The sequence below is a fragment of the Myotis davidii genome, unplaced genomic scaffold (genome assembly GCF_000327345.1).
Source record: "Myotis davidii unplaced genomic scaffold, ASM32734v1 scaffold826, whole genome shotgun sequence".
Classification (NCBI taxonomy): Eukaryota; Metazoa; Chordata; class Mammalia; order Chiroptera; family Vespertilionidae; genus Myotis; species Myotis davidii.
This window is the reverse complement of record NW_006297142.1, coordinates 1,145,564-1,158,761: the sequence shown is the minus strand read 5'-3', so window position 1 is coordinate 1,158,761 and position 13,198 is coordinate 1,145,564. Positions and strand designations below refer to the sequence as shown.

At 52.6% G+C, this 13,198-nt stretch overlaps 2 protein-coding genes across 3 annotated transcripts in view; both read left to right on the top strand.

Annotated features, from left to right (window-relative positions):
* Positions 1-3,802, top strand: part of GANAB (glucosidase, alpha; neutral AB) — a 16,154-nt gene extending 12,352 nt beyond the window's left edge. The window contains exons 16-24 of one of the 2 annotated variants that reach the window (XM_006772754.1): positions 83-184; positions 356-599; positions 1,426-1,490; positions 1,665-1,741; positions 1,851-1,925; positions 2,099-2,212; positions 2,296-2,408; positions 2,545-2,645; positions 2,743-3,802. In XM_006772754.1, the coding sequence (XP_006772817.1) occupies positions 83-184; positions 356-599; positions 1,426-1,490; positions 1,665-1,741; positions 1,851-1,925; positions 2,099-2,212; positions 2,296-2,408; positions 2,545-2,645; positions 2,743-2,852 (1,001 nt within the window). In that variant the 3' untranslated portion in view covers positions 2,853-3,802. The remainder of the gene's footprint in view (positions 1-82; positions 185-355; positions 600-1,425; positions 1,491-1,664; positions 1,742-1,850; positions 1,926-2,098; positions 2,213-2,295; positions 2,409-2,544; positions 2,646-2,742) is intronic. The other variant, XM_006772753.2, reaches the window with a different exon arrangement.
* A 6,093-nt stretch (positions 3,803-9,895) lies between these two features.
* On the top strand, positions 9,896-13,153 carry B3GAT3 (beta-1,3-glucuronyltransferase 3; the record flags this gene model as incomplete). Its single annotated transcript, XM_006772792.2, has 4 exons — positions 9,896-10,107; positions 11,633-11,993; positions 12,440-12,907; positions 13,001-13,153. Coding segments are annotated over 4 exons (1,194 nt in total), but the record flags the coding sequence as incomplete, so codon positions are not given.
* Between the last annotated feature and the right edge of the window lie 45 nt (positions 13,154-13,198).

Sequence of the window (13,198 nt, the reverse complement as noted above, 5' to 3'; positions counted from 1 at the left end):
CGATGTGGCAGGTCAGAGAGGTCAGCTGTAAAGGCTGAGCCCTTTCTCTCTTTGCAAGCTCCCCCGCTCTTGTCTTCCTCAGGAGCCGTGTGGACAGGGGACAACACTGCTGACTGGGACCACTTGAAGATCTCTATCCCTATGTGTCTCAGCTTGGGGCTGGTGGGACTTTCCTTCTGTGGGGGTGAGAGGGGATTTGTGGTCCTCGGTTTGTTGGGAGGGGGACAAGGTAGCGGGCACAGACCCTGGGCATGAATGGAGAACTGAGAGTCCAGCGTGGGGCCTTGGGGCGCGCCTAGGCAGCTGCCCTCCTTCACCCTCTTTTCCACCCTCCTTCTCCCCTTCCCTCTGCCAGCTGATGTGGGGGGCTTTTTCAAGAATCCGGAGCCAGAGCTGCTTGTGCGCTGGTACCAGATGGGTGCCTACCAACCCTTCTTCCGGGCACATGCCCACTTGGACACTGGGCGGCGAGAGCCGTGGCTGTTACCGTCTCAGTACCACGACATGATCCGAGATGCCTTGGGCCAGCGATATGCCCTGTTGCCTTTCTGGTACACCCTCTTCTACCAGGCCCATCGTGAAGGCTTTCCTGTCATGAGGTGAGGCATTCTTTGGGTCTGAACGTCAGCTGAGGTGGCTGGGTGGGGCTGGGCTCCCTCTCTGCACCTCTTCCTTCACCCACCAGGGCTTTGTAAAGGAGGGTCAAGAATAAGCAGAGACCAATAGGAATGAATAGAAGGGGACGTTATTGAGTATTTATGACAGGTTAGTCATTGTTCATCTCTGTGCCCAGCGCCAGAATCAAGGCAGAGAAGTGTCCTATGCTGTGGAACGTTTATTTTTGGGAGGAAACAAATATATAAATAAGAAAATTGGCAGCAGTGACCAGCTCTTTGAAAAATAGAAGAGCATAATGGAATTAGGTTCCACCCAGGGCCTTTTTGAGAGGAAGGCCATGTGAGATGTGGCCTGAGTGATGACTAAGATGGATTTTGTGATATAGAGGAAGAGTGTTCCAAACAGATGAGACTCCAAGTGAAAAATTCTAACGTGGAAATGAGTGCGTTGTGTTCCAGGAGTAGGAAAACCAGTGTGTGTTGGGTAAGGAACCAGAGGAGAGGTAGGAGATGAGATGGAGGAGAAAAATAGGACCTGGTCCTGGAGGGCCTTGCCGGCCAGGATAACCAAGTGGCCACTGGACAGCTGCGTGCAGAACAGTTGGAGGGGCGGCCGGAGGAGGCAGGGAGCTGGGCGAGGAAGTTAGTGCCTAGGCAGAGCTGAGGCTGCAGAGCTGAGGCCCTCCCCCCCACACTGGCTGGAAGCTCCTGGCTCCTGCCCCTGTGCTGTTCTTAGCAGCTCCCGGGGTGGCATCGTGGACATCTGCCAAAACAAGTGTGTTCCTCTCTTGTGTGTCTTCCTTCCTAGGCCCCTGTGGGTACACTATCCGCAGGATGTGAGCACCTTCAGTATAGATGACCAGTTCCTGCTTGGTGAGAAATGGGAGGACAGTTGGTGTTGGGCGGGCTGAGAAGTAAGCACGCGTGGGCGGTGGTCTGTGAACACACGGGGAGGGAGGAGGGGAGGCTGGTGGTACATGGCAGGCGCCGTGGTGCTTCCTGGCTGGGAACTGATCTCTTGAGTTCTGCATTGATTCTGGTGTTTAGGGGATTCGTTGCTGGTTCACCCTGTATCAGACGCTGGGGCTCATGGCGTGCAGGTCTATCTGCCCGGCCAAGGGGAGGTGAGTTAAGGAAGGGTGTGGCAGGAAATAACGGATGGTGGAGGCCGAATGGGGTACTTGCGATGGTGGCCTGTGTGGTGAGTGACCAAATCTATCTTGTCTCCCACAGGTGTGGTATGACGTTCAGAGCTACCAGAAACATCATGGTCCCCAGACCCTGTACCTGCCTGTGACTCTGAGCAGTGTGAGTATGCCTGACCCGCCTCCCAGCTCCAGCTGCCTGTAGGCTTCCAGACGGGAGACAGAGTGTGCTTTGGGGTCCAGTACCCACGTGCGAACAGATGGGCAACAGCAAAGGATACTGCAAGGCCAAGTTGGACAACAGGCAGCTTCACCCCAGCGCTGCTCTTGCCCTAGATCCCTGTGTTCCAGCGCGGAGGGACCATTGTGCCTCGGTGGATGCGAGTGCGGCGCGCTTCCGACTGCATGAAGGATGACCCCATCACTCTCTTCGTTGCACTCAGCCCACAGGTGAGAGCACGGCAGTCCCCTGGGGATGGATGGGCCTCCCTCCCTCCTGGGCTCGGCTCTCACCTGTCCCACTTCCTCTTCAGGGTACAGCCGAGGGAGAGCTTTTTCTAGATGATGGGCACACGTTCAACTACCAGACTCGGCATGAGTTCCTGCTGCGTCGATTCTCATTCTCTGGCAATGCCCTTGTCTCCAGGTAAGGAGGTGCCCATTTGCCTTGGCGGCTGCTGGGGCGGCTGGGCCTCGGGGATGCTCACAGCTCACCGGGCCCTTTTCTTGTTCTGGCCGCCTCCTTCCTTCTCTGACATCTACTCCCATCCTGCTCCCTCCAGCTCAGCAGACCCCAAAGGCCACTTTGAGACGCCAGTCTGGATCGAGCGGGTGGTGATAATGGGGGCTGGAAAGCCAGCAGCCGTGGTGCTCCAGACGAAAGGTGAGGAGAGGGGAGGCCGGGGCAGGCTGGGGACCCCGCCTGCAGGAAAGCAGTTGGTGTGTGGGACTGTGACTGTGGCGCTTCCTTCCTCCACCAGGATCTCCCGAAAGCCGCCTGTCCTTCCAGCACGACCCTGAGACCTCTGTGTTGATCGTGCGCAAGCCTGGCGTCAACGTGGCGTCTGACTGGAGTATTCACCTGCGATAACCCAAGGGATGTTGGGGGGGAGGGGCGCCGTTGTGATGTGAGTTACTGTTCCTTCTGCCTTGGACTTTGACCTTCCCAGACGTCACTGTTCTTATCCCCAGACCCGGATTCTGCCAGCACCTGGGCAGGAGGGCTGTCTCTGGGCTGTGAGTTCCTCTTGTGATTTCCTGCTCCCCTCACCCCTCCCATCCACCCGAGCCTCCCTTCACTCTGTTGCTCTGTCTGGAGCACGTTCACCTGTGAAGACCTGGGGACCACAGGGCCCTGCTTTCCCTTCTCTCCTTCCTTCTGGGCGTCTGAACCCGCCAGACCCTCCCCACCCCTGCCTCTCGGGGCGTGGATGCCATTCCCTGGAAGAAGGTGAGGGCAGTGAGCTTTGGGGCTCCTTTTCTCCGACCCCGTCCCTCCCGACCAGGCTGCTTCCTCTGTATTTCTTCCTCCTGCCTCTTCTGTCAGCCTCCCCTTTGTGTCCCCCCGAAACACTGGGACCCCCCTTACCTGAGAAGGGGTGAATGGATCAAAGGAGTGAGGTTGCTGGAGAACTTCCTCTTCCCTCTGCTTCCAGCCTTTCCTCTTTCCCGTTCCTTATAGAGCTGCTGCAGCTCTGATAGGGCAGTTCTGCCCCCCGTCCTAAGGGGAAAGAAGTTTCCACTTCTTAAGTGGGAGTGGGCATTACACTTATTTTGTCCCCTTTTTGTCCCCTTGAGGGGCATTCAAGATGGAGAAATCAGTTGTGGTTTCATTGAATCACAGTCACCTGTATTTATTGCTGGGAGAAGGCCGAGGTGGGCGGGAGATGATCATGTGTGCCCGGGGTGGGGTGGGGGGTGAGGGAGGACTAACTGGGGATGAGGGGACATATTTGTGACAATTTTTTTTACTTCCTCTTGGCCCCCAGCTGTGACAGGTTTTGATAAAAGGAGAAACAATAAAGAGATAAACGATAAATAGTGGTTGGTGTCTGGATTCTATCTAGTTCTGGCCTGAACTATAGACCCATTAGAATCCTGCAGGCCTGACATTGTATGTAGCCTCAGCATAAGCCTTTGTCCATTCAGAAAAATGAAAAGTGCAAGACTGTCTCAGTTTGCTAGATGCCAATTGTGTGGGAGAGGAGCCCCTTGAGGTCATCAGATTGTGAATGAAAAAGTGGTGATGCAATAAACCTGATGCGCTCGGAAGGCACCTGGCAGACGTGACCAGCTCAGTGGCCAAAAGTTACCACACAGGCCCAGCCAGCATGGCTCAGTGGTTGAGCATAGACCTAGGAACCAGGAGGTCATAGTTCAAATTCTCAAGCAGGGCACATGCCTGGGTTGCAGGCTCTATCCCCAGTGGGGGTTGTGCGGAGGCAGCTGATCAATGATTCTCTCTCATCATTGATGTTCTATCTATCCCTCTCCCTCTCCCTCTCCCTCTCTGAAGTCAATTTTTAAAATATACATATATACGTGTGTGTGTGTGTAAAGTTGCCACACAGGATGGTCTGATCACAAATCCCAAACTGGGAAGGTCATAGCTGGTAGTCACATCTTAGGCCTATATCTTCCTTAGCAAAGGTCAATCTAAACGTGAGCTTTGTCTTTTTATTATTTTAATTTTTACCAGAGGACATGTTTCCATCAACTTCTAGAGAAAAGAAGGGAGAGACAGAAATATTGATTGCTCACACACACGCATCCCATTTGGGGACTGAACCCCCAACCTAGGTACATGTCCTGACCTGGAATTGAACCTGCAGCATTTGGTGTATGGGATGATGCTCCAACCAACTGACCCACCCAGCCAGGGCTCTGTCTATTTAAGATAACATACCTTTGTGTGTGTGTGTGTTTTTTTTTTAATTTAATTGATTTTTAGAGACAGGAAGGGAGAGGGAGAAAAACATCCCATCAATGGGCTGCCTCCCACACACCCCTTACCAGGGATTGAGTCAGCAACCAGAGCATGTGCCCTGACCAGGAATCGAACCAGTGCATGGGAGGTTGCCCACTAACTGAGCCACACAGGCCAGGGCGGGTAACATACCTTTGAAATGTCAGAGTAATTTTCTTTTCCTACCCCTGGGAGGTGCAGTCACAGTCCCCAGACACAGGACCGGAGCACGAAACGCGTTCCTTGCATACTGTGTCTAGGCCAGCTGTGGGCAAACTACGGCCCGCGGGCCGGATCTGGCCCATTTGAAATGAATAAAACTAAAAAAATAAAAGACCGTACCCTTTTATGTAATGATGTTTACTTTGAATTTATATTAGTTCATACAAACACTCCATCCATGCTTTTGTTCCGGCCCCCCGATCCAGTTTAAGAACCCATTGTGGCCCTCGAGTCAAAAAGTTTGCCCACCCCTGGGCTAGGTGCTATAAATCTTAGTAGCTGTCCTGTGCCCACCCATGTAAACAAGTGTGTGTCTCCCCATTTTGCCTTTTACCCAATACTAGATATTTCCCTGTTATGCTTGCTCCTTAGTCGACCTCCCGTGGGTTTCATGCACCTTCTTTACGTCTTTGATTTTAACATATAAAATAAGCTGCAAAACTGCCATTCTCCAGAGCATTTGAGGACTTGCTTCCTGCTGTATGTCCTCAGTTTGGCTCAAATAAACTAAAGTTCTTTACAGGTTTGGATGTTTTTTGTTGACAAGATTTTGGTAGGCCTATTTAATAGTGACCAGAGCTGATGGGGTCCCTCTTGAAGAGAAATAGCTATATGACCAGATGTTCACACTGAAGGCTGCTTCTCTTTAGCTAGCAGCATTTTATTTTATTTATTTTTAAAAGATTTTTTGTGAGTTTATTTGAGCCAAACTCTCCACATACACCGGGAAGCAGAACCTCAGCGAATTGAGATAATGCTCTGGAGAATGGCGGGTTACATCTGTATTTATACATTGTGATCAAAGGAGGGACGTAGGCGGGTTACATGGAATTCATTGGTGATAGATTAAGGAGGCGGAATAAAGCAAAGAGCAGGGGAAACCCTGGGATTGGATAAAAAGTAAAATGAAGGACACATACTTAGGTGGGTGCAGGATCAATTAACATGATAATGAAGGAATTTGTGGTCTCTGTCCTGGCGCCCAGCACATTTGGTTGTGCCCCAGGGGCTCCAGAAAAAGGGAAGTTACAAGTTACCCAGACATTTCAAGGGTATGTTATCATAGATGCAAAAGGACAGATAGGCTCCGTTAAGGTAAAGGTTGACCTTGTCAGTGAAGATACCGGCCTAGGACGTTACTGCCCACCATCAGCTAGCAGCATTTTAAAAAATGTTCCCACTGTTTTAGTGACAGGAAATAATTTTCCATTTTGTAGACTGACCACAAGTCTTAGAGATGATTTTACAAGAAAACTAGCTTTTTTTTTTTTTTTAAGGGAAAAATGACTGCTTCAGCGGTTCTCAACCTGTGGGTCGTGATTCTTTCACAGAGGTCGCCTAAGACAGTCGGAAAACACATATATAATTACATACTGTTTTTGTGATTAATCACTATGCTTTAATTATGTTCAATTTGTAACAATGAAATTGGGGGTCACCACAACATGAAGAACTGTATTAAAGGGTCGCGGCATTAGGAAGGTTGAGAACCCCTGGCAGATGATTTGTACCTAATGAGTGTGGGGAGGGAAAGTAGCTTTTACACTTCTAATTTGTGACTTGTTTAATAAATTGAATGAGAATATGGGACCTGAGGATAAATCAGGCAGTTAAAGTCCACATGCCGACCACAAGCCCAGAGCAGAGGGAGGTAGGAGTCTGGGACTTCAAATGGAAAGTAGGCGATTCACAGGTAGATGAGAAAGAGCAAACATTTGGTAAACAAATCCTTGCCTGGCCACCCAGAAACAATGGGAGGCAGAGGGGAGTCTAGCAGACTTGCCATTCTTAGCTCTTAGGACCCTAAGCCAGTGATGGCAAAAACCCTAACTTAGCTCTGGTGCCATGTCACATAGAAATTTTCTGATTAACAAAGAAAAATCAACCAAAAAAATGAGTTTGCTTGTCACCTCTGACACGGATGTCATAGGTTCGCCATCACTGCCCTAAGGTGACAGTTGCCTTTCTGTAAGCAGGTTTTTCTGTCTCTGAATTCCTTTAGGCAGGTCAGGGGGAGGTAAAAGACTCTTCTGGAGTCATTTTTAAAATTTTTCTATTGATTTCAGAGAAGAAGGGAGACGGGGGGAGGGAGAAACATCAATGATGAGAGAGAATCACTGATCAGCTGCCTTCTGCACCATGCCCCACACTAGGGATTGAGCCCGCAACCCGGCATGTGCCCTGATCCGGAATCATATCCTGATCTCCTGGTTCACAGGTCGACGGTCAACCACCGCCTTGCCGGCTGGGCTTGAGTCATTTCTTAATCAGCTTAAAATCATATCCCCAAAGGGCATATTTTGGGTGGCAAACCTTTGCTTCATTTCAGGAGTTAGAGGATGTGTTTATTAAATTCCTCAACTCAGGAAATATTTCAGTCAGTTCCCTAGGAGACAGCTCACTGCCTTGCCCCCCACCCCTGCCCCCACTAAGCCCCCACCATCACCTGAGAAATGTGGGTCAGAGGATACCTGGAATCATGTATCTAGAAAGGATGTAGAAAATTGCACAATGGCAATTACATATGTGGACGGAAAGAGGCCACATAGTAAACCTGACGCGCTCAGGGAAGGCCTGTGTGGTGGCCTCACAAATTCAGAGACCTGATGTAATCACAAAGGAAGGTCTGAACTTAAAACTTCTTAACTAAACGCAGTTTATTATGGTGGGTAGCCATGTTCCTGACAAAGTTCCATTTTCACCTTCATTAAGCCTTGTCTGTTGCCTTTTGCATCTAGATAACACACCTTTGGAAGGTCAAAGTAATTTTCTTTTCCTTCCAACCCTCAAAGCACAGGTACGGAACCAGAGTGGAAACCACAAATCCCCTCGTACTGAGTTAATTGTGTTTTGTTTTGTTTTTTTAAATATATTTTATTGATTTTTCACAGAGAGGAAGGGAGAGAGATAGAAAGCCAGAAACATCGATGAGAGAGAAACATCGATCAGCCGCCTCCTGCACATCCCCCACTGGGGAAGTGCCCGCAACCCAGGTACATGCCCTTGACCTGAATCGAACCCGGGACCCTTCAGTCCGCAGGCTGACGCTCTATCCACTGAGCCAAACCGGTTTGGCGAGTTAATTGTGTTTTTTAAAAAATGTAATTTATTGTTTTACAGAGAGGAGGGGAGAGGGATAGATAGAAACATCGAAAAGAGAGAAACATGGTCAGCTGCCTCCTGCACACCCCCTACTGGGGATGTGCCTGCAACCAAGGTACATGCCCTTGACCGGAATCGAACCTGGGACCCTTGGGTCAGTCCGCAGGCCGACGCTCTATCCACTGAGCCAAACCGGCCAGGGCCTGAGTTAATTGTTGACTATTAACTATCCTGTACCCCCTACGCAAAAGAAGTGTGTGTCTATCACTTTACTTTTTATTCGATCCCAAAGGTTTCCTCATTTTGCTTTCTCCTGCCTCCCTAACCTATCCCCAGTAGATTTCAGGTAACCCACCTATGTCTTCTCTTCTGTCGTGTGTAAAATAAGATGCAGAACTGCCATTCTCTGGAGTATGTTCTCAATTCATAAAAATTTTGCTTCTGGCAATTGACAGTTTCCACTCACAAAACTTCTCTGCAGGCCTGAGTGTTTCTTATTTTGACACATAACTTTTGCCGATCTTAGTTGCGTATCTATAAATTAGGCAATACCATCTATCGCCTAGGATTATGGCGAGGACTGTATGAGACGGACCTAGAACACATGACAGGCCCTGGATTTCCGTCACTCGCGTAACAAGTACTTACTGAGCTACTGTGACTGGCTGTGACTGACGGGTGGCAGGATGAATAGAAGGAGAAAACCTGGGCACAAGGGCGGGACTTCAAGGGGAAGGCCTCCCCGCCCCGCCCACGTGCTCCCACCGGCTCCTTGACAGCCGCCCGGAGCGCTCCACACGCCGGATATGACGTCACCGCCCGAGGTTCCCAGAACGAGGCGGTGGGACCGGAAGTGAACCCGGGGGGCTGGGGGTGTTCCAGACTGACCGGATGTGGGCCCGGGCCGGCTCCCCAGCCCCAGTTCCCGGGAGCTGGTCGAGGGGAGCGCGAGGAATCGAACACTTTTACACCACTTTGAAGCAAAGAAAAAAAACTGAATTGTATCTCAATGACACCAAAATGGTTTCATTTCCTGCTTTAAATCATGATCTAGTATCAACTATAGAAAAATGTCTATTTATTTTTAATGTGCATCCGGGCTCCTTCCTGCGTTCGGGCCCCTCACGGTCCCGCCGCCGTCACCCCGTTTCCCAACCCTCTCGCTCGCTCTGCTCCGGCCACACGGGCTCCGTGACAGTCACGGAACCCGCACGCTCACGGAGCCCCGCACGCTCATTGCTCTCCAAGCTCTTCACCCGTTCCCCCCGCCTGCGGTGCTTCCCCGGCCTCCCAGCCCGCAGGTCTCGCCCCAGGGTCACCGCCGCCCAGGCCTTCCCCGCCGCACCTAGACGAGCGCTGCCTTTTCTGGGTTCTCTCCTGGGCTCTAACCTGTCTGCTCCCTCCTTGGCCCTTTCACGATTTGCAGTGTTGTTCTTTGCGTAGTGCCCGCCTCCTCCAGGGAGCGCGTCTGCCTTGCTCCCTGCTGCCTCCCCAGCCTGAAGGCAGCGCCTCCCGGAGGAGCACTCAGTAAATGCTCATCCAGTAATGGATCTGATCAGCTTAGAGTCCTCGGTCACACAGACAGGGCCACTGCTGACCCTCAAGCACTTGAGACCGCCCGGGCTTAGGGAGATAGGCTTCTTTATGGCTCCAGGAGGCGAAAGTAGAACCAGCGGGGAGGAAGGATGGAGGCCGAGCCTCAGCTCAGTATCCGAATGACAATGGGAACAGGGGCCCTGCTGATGCGGAGAGGGGGTGCTGACCGAGGCGTGTGGAGGCTGCCCGAGAGGCTGTGGCGATTCCTGCGCTAGATGGGATGACACGATGGGCCTTTGGGACACTGAACGCGCTGTGCTTCGGTTCTCTGCTTCCTGGGACCAGGCCAGCCATGTGACTGCCTCCCCCCGCTGCGGGCAGCAGCAGAGCAGCTTCGGCAGAAGGATCTGAGGATTTCCCAGCTGCAAGCTGACCTCCATCGTCCAGCCCCGGCCCCCGCCCAGCCCCCTGAGCCTGAGGCCCTGCCTACTATCTATGTTGTTACCCCCACCTATGCCAGGTACGGGCTCTGGGGCACCCAAGAGGCTTGCGTGGACCAAGAGCTGGGCGTTGATGGAGAGGATTTGGGGGAGGCATTGGGCCAGGGAATGCTCCTCAAACTAGGGCATGCCAAACGACAGGGGAAATGAACCACACCTTTACTCAAAAACTTGTGGGAAAATGGTTATTTTCTACTAAAAGAGATAGGGGTGTGCTATGAAGTGGGATACAAAATCCCTGAGAAATTTTAAGAGAGAAAAATATCATTTCAAAGAAATTTGGAGCTTGCTACGGAGTTCACTCTCTCTCCTTAGGGATCCTTTGGTGAGAAAGTTTGAGAACCCTATCTAGCTTGGAGTAGACAAGGGCTTGGTCCTGCCTGGCTGGTGTGGCTCAGTTGGAGTGTCATCCCACCCACTGAAGAATCTCCAGTTCGATTCCCAGTGGGCACATATCCCCCAGTGGGGGCGATATTTCTTTCTCACACCTACGTCTCTCTCTTTGCCTCTCCCTCTCTCTATAAAATCAATAAAAATTTAACCTAGGAGAGGATTAAAATTTTTTTTAAACTATTTCAAAAAGGGAGAAGGACTTAGTCTGGTAGTTTTTACCAGGGTCTAGAAATAGTTACATTAGATATTTACAGTGTGTTTACTCTTACCAGGCACTGTGCTAAGGGCTGCACTATTTTTTAAAAATATATTTTTAATTGATTTTTAGGGAGAGAGAGAGGGAGAAAGAGGAGAAACATCAATGGGAAAGCAAAACATTGATGGGCTGCCTCCTGCATGCCCTCTACTGGGGATCGAGCCTGCAACCTGGACATGTGCCCTGACCAGGAATTGCATCGAACCCACAAGTTCCAGGGCTAAATGCTGTGCTTTTTTTGTTTTTAATTAAAATGTAGCCTTGATTACTCACACAAATCAGTGGGAAACTGTGGTTTGGGATTTGCAGCCAAAGGGCCTGCTAATTGCACCCTGGAATCAGATGGTTGAGCCATCTAGGCACGGCCCCCCCCCCCCCCCCGCCACCAAGCCTGTGGCCGGCAGGCCGATCTGAGGGAGAACGAAGCCTAGAAGAAACTGGCCCCACTTCCCAGTTCTTTGTCTAAACGCGGATAAGCCATCCTCCCCTGACGAGGAGTGAGTGAGTCCAGGGACCCCCCTAGAGCCCTCTCCCTGGAAACCCAGGCACAGAAGGAAAAGGACCCGGTCCCACCGGGGTTTTAGAAAACCATTATCTTATCTAATCTCCAAAACCACCTTGTTGTAGAGTCCTGTCCTTCCCATGTTACAGCCAAGGGAACAGACTTGGGGAGAGTGAGCCATTTCCCCAGATGTCGCCCCTAATTACCAACCTGGCATTCACACCAGATGTGATTCCTTCCCCGAGTGCCTCCCAGGGCTGAGGTGGGTGACACACATGAGTGGGAGGACAGGGCAGGTGAGTGTCCCTGTGGGTCGGGAGAAGCTGTGTCTGCTGGCTGGCTGCAGTGGCAGCTGGTGGCTGCCCCTTCCTTGCTGCTGCCTCTCCCCCTCCAGGTTGGTGCAGAAGGCCGAGCTGGTGCGACTGTCCCAGACCCTGAGTCTGGTGCCCCGGCTGCATTGGCTGCTGGTGGAGGACGCAGAGGGCCCCACCCCGTTGGTCTCCAGGCTGCTGGCTGCCTCCGGCCTCCTCTTCACACACTTGGCGGTCCTCACTCCCAAGGCCCAGAGGCTCCGGGAGGGTGAGCCAGGCTGGGTTCGGCCCCGCGGTGTGGAGCAGCGGAACAGGGCTCTGGACTGGCTCCGGAGCGGAGGGGGCGCTGTCGGGGGAGAGAAGGACCCTCCGCCCCCGGGCACCCGGGGAGTTGTGTACTTTGCTGATGATGACAACACCTACAGCCGGGAACTCTTTGAGGAGGTGAGCACGGGGAGGGGCCGGGACAGGGGCCGTGGGCCAGCTTCCTCTGTTGCCTTGGTTATCACTGTTGCTCTAGGCCAGTGATGGCGAACCTGTGACACGTGTGTCAGAGGTGACACGCAAACTCATTTTTTTGGTTGATTTTTCTGTTAAATGGCATTTAAAATATGGTATATAAAATGGTATATAAAATAAATACCAAAACTATAAGTCTTTGTTTTACTATGGTTGCAAATATCAAAAAATTTCTCTATGTGACAGGGCACCAGAGTTAAGTTAGGGTTTTTCAAAACGCTGACACGCCGAGCTCAAAAGGTTCGCCATTACTGCCCTAGGCTGTTGGGTGAGGAGGGGGACATGGAGCAGAGGACCCAGGTGGTCCTTCCTGCTGCTCCCTGTGCCCTGAGCCACTCCCTGCCTGTTTCTTGTCTCCCCACCTCTGTTAGATGCGCTGGACCCGTGGTGTCTCCGTGTGGCCTGTGGGGCTGGTGGGCGGCCTGCGGTTCGAGGGCCCGCGGGTACAGGACGGCCGGGTTGTGGGCTTCCACACGGCGTGGGAACCCAACCGGCCGTTCCCAGTGGATATGGCGGGATTTGCAGTGGCCCTGCCCCTGCTGTTGGCTAAGCCCAACGCCCAGTTTGACGCAACCGCTCCCCGGGGCCACCTGGAGAGCAGTCTCCTGAGCCACCTGGTGGACCCCAAGGACCTGGAGCCGCGGGCTGCCAACTGCACCCGGGTAAGAGGAGGGAGGTGGGCACGCAGCTCGGGGGAGGACGGGGGATGGGAGAAGTGGGGTGAGGCCCTGGGAGGAGGATCCCGGGGCAGGTGTTTGAGCAGGAGGGACCCTCACCCTCGGAACTCAGCTGCAGCCTTGCTTACTCTCCTGAAGGGCAGCAGGAGCCAGAGGAGGACGGTGGGGCCCTGCCTCTGTCTCCCCGCGTCCTGGGCACATGCATGGCCCACAGAGGTTAAGGGGTTAAGGCACCGAGGCTCCCACGCTGTGTAGAGGGGGTTGGAGAATCCGGTCACACCGAGGGCCCCGGGGCCTGGCTCGGGCTGGGCCCGGCTGACGGAGTCCCCCCGGGACAGGTCCTTTCGCCAGGCACAGACCTGTGGGGCCGGGCCCCTGGCTGCCAGGGTGCGGCTCTCCACGTCCTGACCCCTCAGAGCCAGGGCGGCCCCTCTGCCGTTTCAGCCCAGCTGC